The following is an 18,000-nucleotide window of genomic DNA, read 5'->3' on the forward strand; positions in this document are numbered from 1 at the left end:
AACGTGGTATCATTTGTTTCTGCATTACTAAGACATGTGACTAACATTGATTCCAACTGTTTTTGAGCTGTGTTTTAACATAGATACCAGAGTTTCATTCAATAAAAAAATTTTAATCACTAAGTTCTAAAAGAAACTTTTTTTACTTCTAACGTTTTAGTAATTATGTACTCGTTTCACAGATTTTCATTATGAAAAGCCTATTGCCAAAAAAGGATAAGAACCAACCGCTATTTTAATTACTTTACTGACATGTCTCAACACTCATAAGTGTGAATGTGAATTAAATTATAATTAGTATATCATGTCTCCAGTTTTTATTTTCTAATTATTCATAAATTATTTAAACATTGACCTAAGCGAGGCTTAGCTGCTAGTACTAAAAGCAGATTGGCAGCCCCCAAGATGAGTGGTACTGATCTAAATTCCAAAACAGAAACAGAAGCAAAGCACAGTAATGACGAGGTTATTCAATTATTCATTTGTGTACTGAAGATTAAAAGCAGTGTCTGAGGAGGCCTTACAAGTCTTGCTGACAATTTTCCTTTCAGGGCAATAAGAAGCACCCTTAGTTGACACCTAAGTCTAATCAACAAGGTGACATCAGTTGACCAAGTAAATAAAATGTAATTTAGGGAGTAAGAAGCCATGTTGTCTTTGATTTTGCTTTTGTCAAGAATAAAAGACTTTAGAAAGAAACATTTCAAAAAGTTTACTGTAGAGTTTAGGTAATATTTTGGTGTGGAAATGTAGTAGATTGCTATAATTTATTTACTCAACAGCTGTTTGATGAATGCTTACTATGTGCCAAGGTCTGTGCTAGTAGTCTTCATGTGCATTTTAACAATACAGGTGTAGATTTTCTTTAATTTTTTTTAATAGAAGGTGATATTGTTTTTCGGCAGGGACTTATTTGTTAAAAGGCTAAACAACAAATAGTAAGGACATCATAGCACTTTGCCTGAAATAGTCCAAGTATAAATGTTCTTTTTATTTTTTCTTAAATTAATATGTAGCTAAATTATTATAGCTCAATAGGATTTCTGCCCTCTTTGGTGGGAAGTGATAAAATCTATAATGTAATGCCCACTGTCCAAGGATTGTTTGGATCTGAGTGTTATTAACTGCTCCAAGAATAAGGCAAGAATTTAGACTTTGGTTTAGTAAAATGAGTTACTATTTAATGACATAATTGGTATCATTTCCATTCTTGTATGCATATAATTTAAAACTGAAATGTGAGGTTTGCAGGCTCCAAATTAATCTCTGGAAACACATAGCCTTGATTTACATAGTTCCCGTGTTCAAGGAAAAGCCACCATTTATTAAATGGTAAGGATTTTCCCTGAGACAATTTGTCAATAAAGGGGTAACATGCTTTACTGGTATTTTTCCACCTATGAGAAAAAAATGGTAATAAAGTAGTATTTTTCTCCTCCCCACTTCCCTTCCCCAAACCTCTCCTTCTCTCCCCTTTTCCCTTCCTTCCCTTTCTTTCCTCCTTCCTTCCTTTTATTCTTTCATTCTATTCTATGTATGTGTTTGTATATTAGAGTTTGTAGCAAATGTGGGTAATGAGAAGCTTGCCTACCCTTCCAGTCATGGGAACAGGGAGGAAAAATTGACCTAGGGATTTTTTGATCTAATTTTCAGGAAGAGACCATAAGGGGTGTGCAAGTGGGCAGGAAACAATACAAATGGTGGAAACAAAAACAATGTGATTTGCAGCTGAAAAAAGCTCAGGGTAGCCCGAAGTGATAAGACAGTAAAAGTGGTAAGATAGTATAAGAATATATGTTCAGGTCACAGTTTGCATTGGATTTTTTTTTCTAAAAGCACTTTTCTGTGCAATTCTTCATTTATTTCATCCTTGAAATGGCAAATAACGAGTGCCAACTCTGTCTCTGTTACTGTATTAAATATTTAGCAAGAACAAGGCACATGATACTCAAGTTCTGCTTAAGTTTCCATTTAGTAATTGCATCGTGCAACTTAGTTTAAGAGAAGTCTAGATCATTTTCTCAGAATGTTGAGAATTCTGGAAATCTAGGCCACTCATTTTGAAATTTGAAAATTATGTAACACCTTAAAAACAAAATCTTGTTATGGCTTCGGTATCTAAACACCAAAACTGAAGTGCTTGGAAAAAATAGGCAGCAGAGTGACTCGTGTTCAACACTAATCCTTCTCTCTACTATAATCCCTGGATACCCACTATAAAAACTCCTCTGAAATGCACTGCTGTGATTACTATAATGCTATAAAAATGAACACAATTGTTCTTCACTAATTCCAGTGACTAACTGCATAGAAATTCACGAGTTTTGCCAGTACATGTGGACTTCATTTTTCAACAGGCCTTTTAGAAAGTATTTTGTAGTAAAATAAATAGTTTAAGTATATGTTGTAAACCCTCAGTGGAAGCTTGAGAATTTCCATGGAGAAGAGAATCAGGGCATCATTTAACTGTTGATATTCTGTTACCAAAATTCTACTTAGTAGATGGTTCTAGAAGAAAATCCAGGTTTAGTCTGATTCGAGTTCCAAGATCTGAGCCCAGGACATTCTAGAGGGATTCTAGGCTGATTTGAGAAGTGGAGGGTATCTGGAGAAAACCAGTCCAACCAAAAACTGGCATTGTAAACTATATAAATTATTTTTCTTTATGATTTCTAGGCTTCAGTCTTGTTCCAAAGGTTTCCCTTTTCTAGAGTTGGATATTTCCTGGGTTTTGTCTTCTAATTTTGTTGTTTATTTTGTACACTAGGTCATTTCTTAGTTTTATATTTTGAGTAAATCAAATGGGAAATTATGTTCTGAATTTTCTTCCAATTTTCTATTGAAAATTACAGTCTATAATTTATTCGTTTTTATATTTTGAATAGATAAAACTGGAAATTATTTTTGCAGAGCATGTTAAGGATCTAATGTTATTTCTTCAGTATGGATAGTCAATTTATTAAGCATCATTTATTAAATAACCTCATATTTTCCACCCCAAAATGATTGCTACAACTTGTCAAATATTAACTTCTCATAAATACTTGCCATCTGTTTTAGATTGTATTGTGTTTCATTGACCAAATTTCCGTTTCTAATTTTGATATCATTTTTTAATTAAAATACCTTTATATTAAGTTCTAACTTTAAAAGGAAAATCTCCTACTGTATCTTCATTTAACAAATCTGGTAATTGTCACACATATTTTTCCCCTCGAAATATTTTGACATAAAGTTTTAAGTTTCAAGAGACTCTACTGAGATTCTCATTGGAATTTTATTACATATATTTATTATTTTTTTTATATTGGAATTTTCATGATATGGAAGTATAAATATGAACTTATTTTTATCCAGGAATACCTCAAACTCTTGAATTTTCAGGTAAAGTAAAGAATATCAGATATCCTTTCTAGGTATCCCTTTCCTGGAAATAATTATAAAATACAGACTTTGAATAATATAGCATTTATTTTAATATAGTGATTTAACAACAGGAATTACATATTTTTATAGTATCCCTGTATGTCTTTAATATCTTTATTGCATTGTAATACAGTCAATAACAGTCAAATATTAGCATCAATTAACAGTTTTCCTATTTAGATTTTCATAGTATACAGTTCTACAAATTTTACCAAAAAAAAAAAAAGATAATCCTGTAAGATCTGTGACCAGACTTTCTTTCCCGACATCGTATTATGAAAATTCTCAAACATACTACATGTTGAGAGTATCTTATAGAAAGCACCTATATAACACCCAGCTAGATTCTCCTAGTATCATTTTTCTATGTGTCTTAAATTATGTATATATTTCCACTGTCCATCCACCAGTATATCTTAATTTTTATGCATTCGAACATAAATTGTATAAATCTGTACACTTTTCCTGATTACTTCAGCATGTACATCATTAGTATCCAAGATCACTTACAGTTTCTTTCCTTTTGTTGTAAAATAATTATGCAATGACATTCACAAAGCCTAAATGCATATTTGCTGGGTTTTGAAAAATGCATACACCTGTGTAATCCAAATTCTTGTCAAGGTATAAAGCATTATCATCACTCAAGAAAGTTCCCTCATTTCCTTCCTGGTAAATCCCCACCACTACCCACCAGAAGCAAACTACTCTCATTTTTTTTTTACCCTGTATTAGATTAGGCTGATTTAGTACTAATATAAATTGATCATACAAGATGTACTTCTTTGTAAGATTTATGTCATTCCACATAATGTTTTTGAGAGCCATTCATGATGTTGTCTGTATCAATAGTTCCTTCTGCTTTATTGCTGATCCATTATATGAACATACAATATTTTATCTATGCATTTTCATAATTGAAGGATGCTTGGGATGTATCTGGCTATGTTAAGTTTTATATAAAAATTCCAGGGCTTCCCTGGTGGCGCAGTGGTTGAGAGTCCGCCTGCCGATGCAGGGGACGCGGGTTCGTGCCCCGGTCCGGGAGGATCCCACATGCCGCGGAGCGGCTGGGCCCGTGAGCCATGGCCGCTGGGCCTGTGCATCCGGAGCCTGTGCTCCACGACGGGAGAGGCCACAACAGTGAGAGGCCCGTGTACTGCAAAAAAAAAAAAAAAAAAAAAAAATTCCAGAGCTTTCCAAAGTGGTTGTATCATTTTACTCTTTGTCAACAAAAATTCAATTAACAATCAAGTTAAGAAGAATTAATGAAAGGGAATTTTATTCAAGCCAAATTGAGGATATAATCCAGGAGACAGACTCTCAGAAGCCCCGAGAACTGTTCCACCTATCAGAAGTGGAAAGCACAGTCATGTACATTTTCGAGACAAAGGATCATACATCAAAATGGCATACTGGTATTTTACATAAAGTTCACTGAAGATTCACAGTCCAGGTAAGCATAAGCGTCGTACAAAGGGAACAGCAAGTCATTATGACCCCCTACAGATTTGGGAAAGAATGCTATTCTTTTAAGAAGTTGCATAGCTAGTGTCAGAAGAAAGGAAAAAAAAAAAGATCTTTCTGTGGAGCAGGCAGGCATTCCCACCTTCGAGGCGCTCTGGTTAATGTTTAATGGAGATGCACACTGCACATTAGGGACAGAGGGAGGAGGACCAGACTAAGGGAGAGAATTTTATTTTTAAATTTTCTTGTCCTTCCTTAAAATAGCTTTTAGTGTATTATTATAAATATACGGCTAACACACTAATAAAGAACAGAACTAATGATGTTCTACAATGAATAAAATATTTTATGTTTAAGGTGCGCTGTAATTTTATTTATTAGGTAACAGCCCCAGTGAGGTTAACTGGATTGAAAATTTCTAGTAGAACTTGTGTAGAAACTATGAGCTTTTTATTCAAAGTCCTATGTTTAATTCTTTCATTAGACTGATGTAACTCTTGCTGAATTTCCCAGACTGCTTCTTGGAAATAACTTTCATTACTTCATAGTATGCAGCAACACTTTTTTTTTTTTGCGGTGTGCGGGCCTCTTGCTGTTGTGGCCTCTCCCGTTGTGGAGCACAGGCTCCGGACATGCAGGCTCAGCGGCCATGGCTCACGGGTCCAGCCGCTCCGCGGCATGTGGGATCTTCCCGGGCAGGGGCACGAACCTTTGTCCCCTGCATCGGCAGGCAGACTCTCAACCACTGCGCCACCAAGGAAGCCCAACAGCAACACTTTTAATACATAAAGGAAATACTTTTTCTATATCCTGCAGTTTATAATATAGCCTCTAGAAGTACCCAGCTTCTAGTAAGAGCCTGGGAAAATATTATTTATAAAATAGTCAATGAAATATATTATTACACCATCATCAAATCCTTTTGATAAATTGGGATAACTGGTAACATGATGTCTACTTTTTATTTTATATATTTTAAGTTTTGTGTCTACATCTACTTTTTCAGTAATGTTCTTTGGATAGTTAATATCATGATCATATGCTTACCTGATTTCAAAGCCTTTTAAAAGTGCCGCACTGTGCTTAAATGCAAATATTACTTTCTTATTGTCAGAATTCATAGAGTTTAACACTTGCAGTTTGGATGGAAATATAGAACAAAATTTGCACACCGCTTGTGAAAAATGTGTTTTTTCCTTATTCACCAAGTGATAGACCTAGAGACAATGGGCAGTTCTAGGTAGGTAATGTGTGTAAATGTAATACTTAAATGTAAGTCTACATGTAATTGTGAAGATTGATATTGGATGATTCAGGTTAACACGTGCATCTGTAAATGCTCACACTGAATGTATGCTATTCACAGTAGTGTTAATTTGAAGATTTTAGGTCTCCATATACATTGTAGTCCCGCTATGAAATTTTTGCTGCCCAAAATTTAGTTTATTTGCTTATGCTAAATAGGCAAGCTTGTAAAAACTAGTTTGTAGCTTACTTTAATTTTCATGTTCATAAGAAATATTTGAGTACCACAACATGTTCCTTTGAAAATAGAATTATGAAATCCTCCAAATGATCTAATAAATTTTTATTATATACTGTATCTGCACGCTCTCCATAATTAAAGTTCCTAGTGTATATTACTTATCTGAGTGATGGATACTATATAAAACAGTGCTATTTTTAATAAAACTTACATCATTTCTTAGTGATCACTACTTTTAATTTTATCAAGATTAGCAAAGCGTACAGTTGAAGCCTGTTTAATTCAAAGTCTTAATCACTTTCAGTCTTTATCACTTTCAGAACTTGAAGGATTTAGCAATACTGTAAAATTGCCATGTTTTTTATGTACCCCTTGATAAGTTTTATATATATACTCCTTGTTAAGTTTTATATATATATTATATATATCATATAACGTGTTTTATGTACCCCCTTGATAGGTTTTATATATATATATATATACACACACACATATATATGTATATATGTATATATACATATGGCAGGTATATATTGTCTTAGGGCACAAAATTATCTGTAGTAGAAATGAAAATATTCCTGTAAAACTTTAATTTACATGTATGGTCTCCATTTTACTCACTATCAGAAACTAAGCCCCAGTCTATTCACTTCTCTTCTTTCACCCTGGGGTTGCATCGTTCTACCAAGACGCTTACACTGCCTAAGCATTTGAGGTGACATTTGGTCCTTGGTAGCCTCACGATCCAACTGGCATTTGCCAAGACGTTCTTCTTACCGTCACTTAGTCCTCAGTCACTGCAGGTCACCACTCTTTTCTCCTTTGAGGATCTTGTGGTCTCTTGTCCTCAGTTATCCTGAAATATCACTCTCTCCTCAGACCTCTAACACCTAAAGAATAAAGGTCCCACAACCTAGGACTTGACCTCAGGTAGCAGAACACAGAGAGCCATTCAAGACCAATTCTGTTTATTTCTCTCCAAATCTTCTCTAGCCTGTGAATCAAGAAAACAGTTCCTCCAACTCGTGAAATAAACAACAAGGTCTTACTGATGTTGGTTTTCTTCTCTGTTTTTGTTTATGTGCTGAATCATTTTCAATACAATAAATGGCTAGGGTTTTTTTCCAACTCAAAACGTCTGTAACATTAGGAAACACGAAATATCTTTAACAGCTTCTCTGCTCTATCGTCCACCATTTTTGGCAAAGGATAGTGTTTAGTGAATGGGGAATGGCAAAGGAAGCAAGGAAATGGGACAGGGAGGAAATCCCATACATTTCAAACTACTATCCCACTACATAGCTATTTCCCTTAATCAGTTTAAGAGATTCCTTACAATCCTATAAGAAAACATTATAATTGTCAATTTTAGATATGATAAAACTGAAATTTATTGCTGCTGGCTCACTTTCCTGAACCCAGGTCTAGCCAGCTCTCCATCTTTACTGCCTCTTTGAATAGGGATCTTCTAAGTCAATGCTAGCAAAACACTCCATAGCAAGACTGGCAATGTGTACCTGAGGTCTAAAATGAAGATGAAGACAATTAAGATTTTTTAATTAAATAATTAGTAAGGATGAGAATGGAAAAACTCAAAAGCCCAGAAGTACTTACTATATTTTAATGCTCTAGCAGAAATAGGGTAAAAATATAGTATAAAAAATGTTCACACTTATTACAGATATTTTACTGTCAAATATATAAGTATCCCAACCCCTTATCCTTGGAAACAAGCTACACCATATCAATTATTTGATAAAATAAGCGTGTTTTTCCTTCCACTTACAAGTTGTGTTTCCTTCAGATTCATAATGTTTCAGAACATTAATTCATGTTAATTAAGTTCTTATCTGACTTCTGATTGAGTGGTTCAGTCATACCCAAACTTATGTAATTACATTTAATGTTATAGAAATGGTCTATAACAAGTGGAAATAGAAATGGTCACAGATATATTATTCAAGATGGTGAATATTTGGGGGTGTATCAGAGGACATCACTTATATATTTAAATATTCAGATTTTGAAATTTAGATACTCTGTGCAAAGTATAAACATTATGAATGAAAAAATTATGGGTGATTCTTTTTGAAGTTTTCAAATATTCTGTGAAAATGTGTAATTTGTGTTTTAAAAAAAACAAACAGACATTTCTTTAAAATATATATATTGAAAACCTCACCCTCAAGGGATTTTATGAAGATAATCCAAAAGGCCTATAGGGATGAAAGTTTCAAAGTTGCTTTAGTGAGTGAAAAAAAATTTAAAGTGTTGAAATCACTTCTTCAAAATGCTGGCTCTAGTCCTTCAAGATCACTTTCAAGTGTTTAAGTTCAACTTTACTACTGAGAGAGAGGGCTGATCTTCAGTGCTCAAACTATTTGATGTGATTCTCTCTGAGAAACCACACTGGGACGGTAGCCTCAAAGGAGACCTGTTGCTCTCGACGACGGTGAATGTGAGCCTGAAGGGACTCTTGTCCTGAAGTCCTGAGGTCACGAGGAACACAGGCAGTTACAGCCCCAAAGCAAGCTATTATCCAAAAAACGATCAACTCCAGGATAAGATCTCTTATCACACCAAGTGCTTTTTACGACTATATTCTTGTTTCTGTATTTTGCCTTCCTTTGCTCTTTCTCTACGTTTATATTTGGAGATAATTTTGAAAATGCCTCCCAACTATCTTTTTTGCAGGCACAGCTATCTGAAACACTCGTGTATCGCCCCTCATTTAATTCTTCTTTCTCAGACTAATGTCATTCATTCTGTGGACATTTTCTTGGACCGATAGAGGTCAGGTGATGTAGGAAATATCTTACGTCCTCATTTTAATTAATGTCTAGAAGTGTAAAAAGTCCCTTGAGAATTTTTTAGTTTACAGAATTTTGACTGGGCACATTTGGAAGTTTGCAATATTAATGATTTTCGTTAAAACTCTCTCATCTTTGCAAGACAAGGACACTTTACTGAGGGATACTTACATGCTAAGTTTCTAGAAATTTATTTAAGACTCCATCATTAATATTGAAAATGTGTAAAAGATTTAAACTAGTAAACTACCACGACCTACTTTTCATGTGCATTGTGAGGGGAAACAACACAAGAAACGGTTACTAAATCATTATACAAATTAGAGTAAATAATTGATGCTAACAAATGAAGAAAGAGCCAAAAAATAGATAAAGCAATCATCTTTCTAAAACTCATTTTAGCATTTTTTCTTTTTGGAAATGACAAGGATTTGTATTTATGCCTGCCTGTTTGTTTTAGTTGACTAACATTATCTTTGAGTCCAATGTAAACTTTTTTCTTATCAATATTAAGGTGTTTTTGTTTGTTTGTTTGTTTGTTTAAGGCTTGAATCACCAACCAGGTCCTTGATAATGGAAGCTCCCCGGGGGGTCCAGGTGAGTGCCGCAGCTGGAGACTTCAAGGCTGCCTGCAGGAAGGAGCTCCACTTGCAGTCCACAGAGGGGGAGGTGAGTTCTGAGGTGCAGACACTGGCCTTTTACTGCGGAGGGTGCTTCTTCTCAAATTATACGCATATGATTCCAGGAGAAACATAAGGAACTACTTCATAAGAGGGCTCAAATTATGAAAATATTAATACTTCTTAAATATGAAACTGGGTAAACCTAATGTTATTTTCATAAGTCAAAGCTCCATTTATTTTCTACTGAAAGATATTCATTCATAAGTCATTTATAAGTGAGGCATCTAAGTTCCTGCAGTTTCAAAAATCGACAGATGAATGGAATGAATATCAAGGTAATACCCAGAATGAAGGCAAGTCTTTGCTGTCTTGGTTCCATTTTGGTCTTCAAAAAGGTTTTCCAAAAAGTGCTTTGAAAGTTTGTGTGTTTGTCTCAGTAGAAATAGTACCTATGTTTTTCTAAAAGGGAAGCAAAAAGCAAAAGTTTATTCTGCTATTTCACCCAGTTATTTCCTAGATGAGATACATGCTGTTTTTCTTCCATGTTGCTTTATTTCACCCAAGAGTCTGTTTAAACTCTGTTGTCCTCATTCCTTTAAAGATCCTCTTCTTTCTCTTACTGCCTGATTTAAAGAACCCTTTGTCTTTGGGCTTCCATTCTTTCACTGGAATGTGATAGGCAGGTATTTATTTTGTCTCCTTTACTTGCTGTATACATTGTGACTATTGTGTCTGTAGAATCACATTTTTGTCCATTCTGGAAATTCCTCAACATTACGTCTTCAGATAGTCCCTCTCCCCCTTTTCTCTATGGCCTTTTTCAGACTCTCTGAAGAAATGTTATGTCTTTTCATTCCCTTACCTTCCAGATCTCTTAGCCTCTCCTTCCTCATTTCTATTTCTTTATTGCCCTATGCCTCACTCTGCCTATTTATTCAGATCCACATGCCAGGTTCCTCCTCAGTATCTAATCTCTTCTTCAATCCCTACATTGGGCTTTTAATTTCAGTAATTTTGTTATTCATTTCTAGGATTCTCATCTGTTGCTTTTTTTCAAATCTGCCTGGACATCTTGGTAGTTGCTCTCGTTTGCTTGTTTGTTTTTAATTCTACCTTCATTATTTCAAAGCCTTATGCATAATACATATTCGATTCTGTATATTTTTACCACAATTCCCGAAGTCCTTGAAGGTCTAAATCTGTTGTGCTGCTGTTTCTACCAATTAATTCCCTAAATATTTTCTTCCTTCGTGTGCTTATTTATTTTTTTAATGAGTTTATAAAGGTCAAGCTGAGAAGAAAAAGCTTGAAAGGATGATTTGAGAGTGACGCTCTGGAGCATCTCAGACCTCTTCAGATGTAAATACGAGGGCAGACATTAACAGAATCAAAAAGAGGATGTTCCTTTCTTACCTTTATACCAGTATCTCAGTTATTGATTCAAGATAAATTTGTATTACACATTTGACTTCCTTTTTATAAACAAACTTATTGCCAGGGTCATTAGCATCTTATCTGATATTACAGCTTAAATAATCTAGAAATATGTTTTATAATATTGAAAACATATATCCATATTACCTTTCAGGATTTCTCCCCACTACAATTGCAGACTACAATACTTTGTCTACCACAGCAAGAGAGAAATCTTTCTTAAATATCTCACATCTTTTTTAAAGCATTTTTATCATGCTAATCATTTCATTCAAATTATTCATAATGAACCATCTCATAATAAATATTGATGGTTATTAATCTCCATTCTGCTTCTATTTATGCTCCACTTTACTTATGTTCTTTTATTCAGAGTATCAGCAGAATCCTTGAATTCAATTACAGATTAGCATTTAATTATGAATTGAGTATTATGCTGTAAGTAAGTCACAGCCAAAAGCTTTCAGCTGTGGCCATTTTTTATATTAATAAAATAACTATACAGAAAAGCACAGCACTTTCTATTAGAATGAAATCACATGTAATTTTTCTAGGAAGAAGTATGAAATGATATAAAATCTTTCTCTTTGCTTCATTGACTATGCCACAGAAAGGCAGATCCACCAATTATTAAGTAATACAGAAAAATGTAAAGTCCCTACTCTTAGGTAGTGTTTAAATTAATTAAGATCAGGGCAAACATGGTGTTGAGGTAACCAAAATAAGTAAGAATGAAATTGCACACAAAGTTCTGCACTGCAGAAGTTTCATTCATTTCAGACACCGTATTGCAAGGAATTTCAAATTCGGCTCTGAAAACAACATGAATGACAATTGTAGGTAAAACATTGAAAGTTATAATAGCACATGCAGTGCAATAACTTAATAAAATATGTTACAAGATGACACAATTTTTTTATCTTGCAAACTGATTAAATGTTCTACTACAGGGATAGGTCTGATTTCAACAGGTAAGAATGGAATAAATGGATTCTTGGTAGAGAGAAGACAATGGGCTGTGACTTAAAAGCTCAGGGGTGTCATTCTGAGTACCAGGAAGAGTTTCACAACAAATGGATTATATGGTTTATAGGGTGATCTGGAATAGAAATGTCAATTTTAGAAGTTGGAAAGTGAGCAGTGTCATCGGAAGTGCCTTAAGCAGAACAGAAAGAGTTATGAGGGGGTCCATCCAAGCTGCAGAAGCCTGGAAAAGCTGAGCTACTTGGGGTTGGAAAGAATCAATATATGACACCCCTTTTTATCTCATAACTTCGTTTTCTGTCTCAAACCAAGAAAATATTTTTTCTCCCCTTTCCTTTTTCTTTCTTTTTATTTTTTAAATGTAAAGTCATCATTTATTCAATCTTTCATCCTTCTATGGATGGATGTTATATCTGTGAGGCTAACTTTCAAAATTCAGAATTTTATTTATATTCCTTCTTTTTCTTTATCCTTTCTTTGTTCCTTTATTATTTCTTCTTTAATTTTATATTATTATTGAGGTAAAAGTGGTATATAACACTGTGTAAGTTTCAGGTGTACAGCATTGTAATTTCACATCTGTATATACTACAAAGTGATCACCACCAAAGTTCTAGTTATCATCCATCCCCATATAATCAACTCCCATTTTCTCTTTTAAAGACCCCATTCATTTAAATTTACCTATTAATAAAAATCTACCTCCCATTTATGGGTGAAGTTACAATGTGGATCTCAGAAGATGATGGAATTGAGTATTGCCACATAGCCAAATATGATCAAGAGTCACCCGTAAATGGATACGAGAGCTGGAGGGCACAGCTCTAGCTAAACTGAAGCAGGCCACATACCATAAGATTCAAGGCTAACTCCACTGATAAGGCCACCACAGCTGGGCTTGCTTTCTGAGGCTGCCGCCTGCCATGTCCTACCTGTATAAAAACAGCTACTCTCCACATTTATTCAGTCAGGCTACACCAACGGAAAGGCAATCAGTTCCAAACTATAAAACCCAGCGATGTGGCCTGGTGTTAGCAAGCCTCTGAAACTCACCAGGGCTTGCCAGTAACACTTGCTTCTATGCTTACTAAGAAATGAACCACTGACAATATCTTAGAGTCATTTGATTAATCCTACATGAGCCTCCTTATCCACATGTTCTTTAGCTTTCCATGTTGCATTCTTTATTGTCTATGTCACAAGGTTTCTTGGACAAAACACCAGCTCCTAACACTTTTTCAGCATGAACTAACCTCCACATATGCAGACCTAAACCCCACAGTCCCAGAGCTTGTCTTTATAATATGTTTGGCATTGGCGAAGCTTGAGAATATCTACTCTCTGCAAGCATGCCAACCCCTCAGCAGAAGGGAAGAAAGGGGGATGTGCTGTGCAAGCCCAGTTCCTCTGTCAAACTCAACCAGTAAGAGGAATCATCCCTCCTCCCCCCGTGGAGAAGTGAGTGAAAGAACCCACAGGGTGTAGCAATTGGTGTTACACTCATTGATGTCCCTCTTCATGGAAACACAGAGCAGGAAGAAATGAGGCCCAGCATTTATAACCCAAAAATACGTTGTCATTTTTTTTTACTTAGTTTTGTGCACTTTTAACTTTTGAATCAGAAAAACAAAAATTCATCTTAAAAAAAATAGAAGTCCTTTCTCTTTGCTTTCCTGTAACTTACCATAGAAGAAATTATGAAGTAATAAATTTCAACATTTGATACCTACAAACAAAAACTTTAATTATTCTTTCTTAACTTTCAATACTGTTGGTAAATGCAATCATTTTTATTTCATAATCTATCCATTTATTCAGCAACTGTTTGTATTACATGGAAGCTGTACATACAGGGTCAAGCACTGTGAAGTTATAAAAAAATTCAGACTTAATTCTACCTTCAAGAAGGACATAGTTTATTAGAGAAAGTAATATATCAATATGACTATAAAATAAGCTACCAAGTGATGAGCAAAATAAGATATTAGTAATAAACTGCTACAGGAGAACCAAACAAGAAGAGTCTTTCCATCTTGGGGCACTAGGGAAAGGTCCATAGAGGATGAAGCAGATGAACTGGGCTTTGGTGGAGGGTGAAAATTGTACCCTAGAGGAGAGAGACATGAACAAGGTGAAGGAAAAGCATTACTTCATGCAACTTGTACTGGCACAATTCTATGCACTCTTCTATAGTCTTGAACCAATGACAGGCCCTGCCCTCATAGATAGTACTTGCAAGTAAGAGAAATAAACAGTAAATGAACAAATACACAATATAATGTTAGGAAGAGATTGTTACTACAGAGTAAAGTAAAGCTGGTAAGGAGAGATTAATGGATTTATGTTACTTTAATAGGGTGGTTAGGAAAGTCCTCTTTTAGAGTGTGACCTTTTAGTAGCGATCAGGACACATATGCTCACATCTAAAATTAAAGTTAATCTAAAGTATACATGTCTATGGTATAGGAATTCTTTTTCTGGCTTATTCTTAGTGTGCCATAGATTCCTATATTTCAAAAAAATTTAAAGCATGGAAAGGCAAACAGAGGAAATCTCCCTCCTACCTCTGTTCTCTAACCACCCTGTTAATATCTATCCCCACTTGTAAATATTTGGAGAAAAGTTTTTCAGGCTAGGAAAATGAGGAGTTAAAAAGCCCTGAGGCCAGGGTTGTTTTGATGTGTTTGAGAAAACGTGAGAGTTCGTGCAAGAAGAATTGTAGGAAGTATTGTTAGAGAGATAGGCCAGATCACACAGGGCTTGTGGGCCGTGGAAAGGAATCAAGATTCATTTTAAGCATGGTGGGAGGCCGTTAGAGAAACTTGAGCTGCTGGTAGGACATGATTTGGTTTGCATTTCTTAGATGTTCACTTCAACAGCATGTAAAATAGACTGTAAGAGGACAAGAGTGGCCACTGGGAGGCCAATTAGGGGGCTATTGCAAGAGTCTTAGTAAGAAATGATTAGGACTTAGGTGAGAGCAAATGTGTAGAAAATGGAATATTCTCTGGTTCTCTGGTCAATTTAGAGATGCCTTTAGGCCGTAATTAGCTACATAACAATAGAATCAAGACATAGCTAGAGAGAGTTTGTTTCTTTGCTCATTCAAATTCATGATCTAGTTTTCCTTTCTTTGGACCATTCCCCATGCATGTCAAAACCATATGATCCCTGGCCCTGAAAGTGTTGTGTCCATGATTTGGAATAAGTGAAGTAATTTTGCAAGTTAGAAGATTTAGCAACATGGGTGTTAAGTACAGGTCATATATTTCATGGAGTCTTCAAACCTGATTATATCTAATAGTTATCTGTTATTTACTATGCACATTATCTACTTGGTGTAGATTGGGAGTCAACGTGACTTTATGAGTATTTAAAAAAAAATTAAACCAGAGAGCAAAATTGTTTTAATTAATTGCCCATCACTTCACTAATGGCATCTCCATAAACATCCTTATTTCTTTGTATATTCTTTAGACTGGCATGTTTAAGTTAAATTAACTGACAGTCAAAAGCATTCATTTTCTGTGGTGTCTGAATAACCGAGTTGGCCCCTTAAGCAGATTATACAATCTTGCTTTTCATTTCGAGGGCATTCTCTCAGACTGTACCGTGTCTCAAAGGCTCAGGTAGCCACAGAGCGTTTGGGCTGTACCGTAGGAACACAATTTGTTGGTTCAACAAGGTTTGGCAGCTAAACCAACAAAATTGTTTGTCCTGTGGTCTTTCTTATTAGACCATGCTGTAAAGCTCTTAAGAATATAGGATGCTAAAAGGAATTAAAATGCAATTTCTTTCCCCCTAGATATTTTTGAATGCGGCTACAATCCGGCTGGGAAACCTGCCAACCGGCTCTCCTTCCTCTTCTTCACCCAGCCCCTCCCACTCTCGGCAGACAGTGCACGAACTGTGTGTCTGCCCCAACGGCAAACTGTACCTGTCTCCAGCTGGGGCCGGGTCTACCTGTCAGTCCAGTAGCAACATCTGCTTGTGGAGTTGAACTGACTGATTTCTCCTCACACCAGAATAGCCTTTTGTTCCCGTACGTCTCCTTCACAGTTCTGCTCCGTTTCCCTCGTGATCAGTCCAGAGCTTCTCCAGATGGTCCACAGAGCAACTCCTTCCAGTGTAAGCAGGGATTCGCACCACCTTCTCTCGTGATTTTCTGTACTGCTCAACACGGAGAGGGTGAGTGACAGAACAGTGGAAAAACCAACTTCAGCAGGAAAACTGGATCATAACTTTTGCTCAGAAGGGAGAATAACATAGGTGCCTTTGCTACATGAAGTGAAGCACACAGTTTTAGATTTTTGCAGGACCTGGATATGGACTGCCACATATATATGACATAGATGAAATTCCCAGTATCCAATGGCAAGATGAAATGGTTAACCCTGTAAGAAAACTAGTTCTACAGTCTGAAAGCACAATTTTCCATTCATCTTTTTGGATGTAAACTTTTATCCCTGAATTTTAAAATTTTAAAGCATTATGTAATGCTTGCTTTACTAAAAGTTAAATTCAATACATGGTTTTTAACAAAACAAGACAAGACAGAATCCCACCCTGAGTTTTATTTGTTTCTTTAAATTCAATGTGTTGTTACTCTTTGTCTACTAACTCTAGAATTTGATACATTAGGTAATTTTGAAAGCTCTCAGCAATAGAATCTTTACAGAATTAACAAAATGCCATTATACCATCATTTGTCAGATCTGAACGGCCTTATATAGTATGTACTTGGCTATTGCATGTGACGTATTTGCTTTTAACCAAACATCCAATTGATTGCAATATAAGGTAGGATTAAGAGGGACCTACCGATGGTGTGGAATCCATAGATCTTTTTTTTTTTTTAATTCACATGATATCCTTTACAGCTAGGTTCTAAGAGTACAATTTTTGTTTGCTTCATTCACTTTATACTTGACTCGGACTGCTAAAATTCAGACATCCTCTAAATAAATAAAAACTACTGTGATGCCTAATGCTGAGAATGAATTCACTTTCCATTGGAATGTCATCTACAGAATTGTATCTATGTACTTTTTATTGGAGATGAAGACTTAAGGACGGTAGAAATTAAAGTGAAAATCCCCGCTTAAACAGTAAGACATACAAATGTTAGCGAACGTGTTGAAAATGTGTTTACTCCATTAGATTCATATTTTAAGGAATTTAGTCACATTCCTTTGCAGCTCTTAATATTTGGTTACTTTTGTTAGACCGTTAAGCTACCCCGAATCAGAGAGCATAGTTGCTTCCGTCCTCTGTTGCTTCTTTTTGTAAATTAGCTGCTGATAAATAACTCCAGAATACTGCCCACGCATTTACTACAACACTCCTTAACTCGAACTCTCGCACCTTATAGAACCCAAGAACATAAAATTGTATTAGCTATTTCCTGTTCTGGGAAGATGACTTGATTACTATAAGGTAAGTCTTTAATTTTCACACGTCAGTCCATCTTTTTCTCCCCCATGCACACACGATTACAGGTGTGTGGAAGTTTTCAGTTTGGAAGTCCGTGACTGTAGAATCTTTGGAGTTCAGGATTCTGCAGCACAGGGTGAAGTGGGAGACTGGAATTTATAGAAATAATCTGATTAGCGAAAGTAAGAAATCTGAGTAAGGCAAGCAACAAAGTGAACCGTTTGACCAGAACTCTCTTGTTGGGATAACGTAACACATTGAATACCTGAAAAACCTCCATTTCACTAAATGTATTCTGTACTCAGCAGAAAAGTCAGAAAGCTAGTGCAGTTTTATT

The 18,000-nt window shown here is 35.5% G+C and overlaps 1 protein-coding gene across 1 annotated transcript in view; it reads left to right on the forward strand.

The window, feature by feature from the left end:
* The window catches only part of SGCZ (sarcoglycan zeta), an 899,256-nt gene extending 882,952 nt beyond the window's left edge, over window positions 1-16,304 (forward strand). Inside the window, exons 7-8 of the mRNA XM_032618431.1 lie at window positions 9,735-9,858; window positions 16,036-16,304. Of these exons, the coding sequence (XP_032474322.1) occupies window positions 9,735-9,858; window positions 16,036-16,230 (319 nt within the window). The 3' untranslated portion in view covers window positions 16,231-16,304. The remainder of the gene's footprint in view (window positions 1-9,734; window positions 9,859-16,035) is intronic.
* Window positions 16,305-18,000: the final 1,696 nt, after the last annotated feature.

Source organism: Phocoena sinus, chromosome 21 (assembly GCF_008692025.1).
Source record: "Phocoena sinus isolate mPhoSin1 chromosome 21, mPhoSin1.pri, whole genome shotgun sequence".
Lineage (NCBI taxonomy): Eukaryota > Metazoa > Chordata > Mammalia > Artiodactyla > Phocoenidae > Phocoena > Phocoena sinus.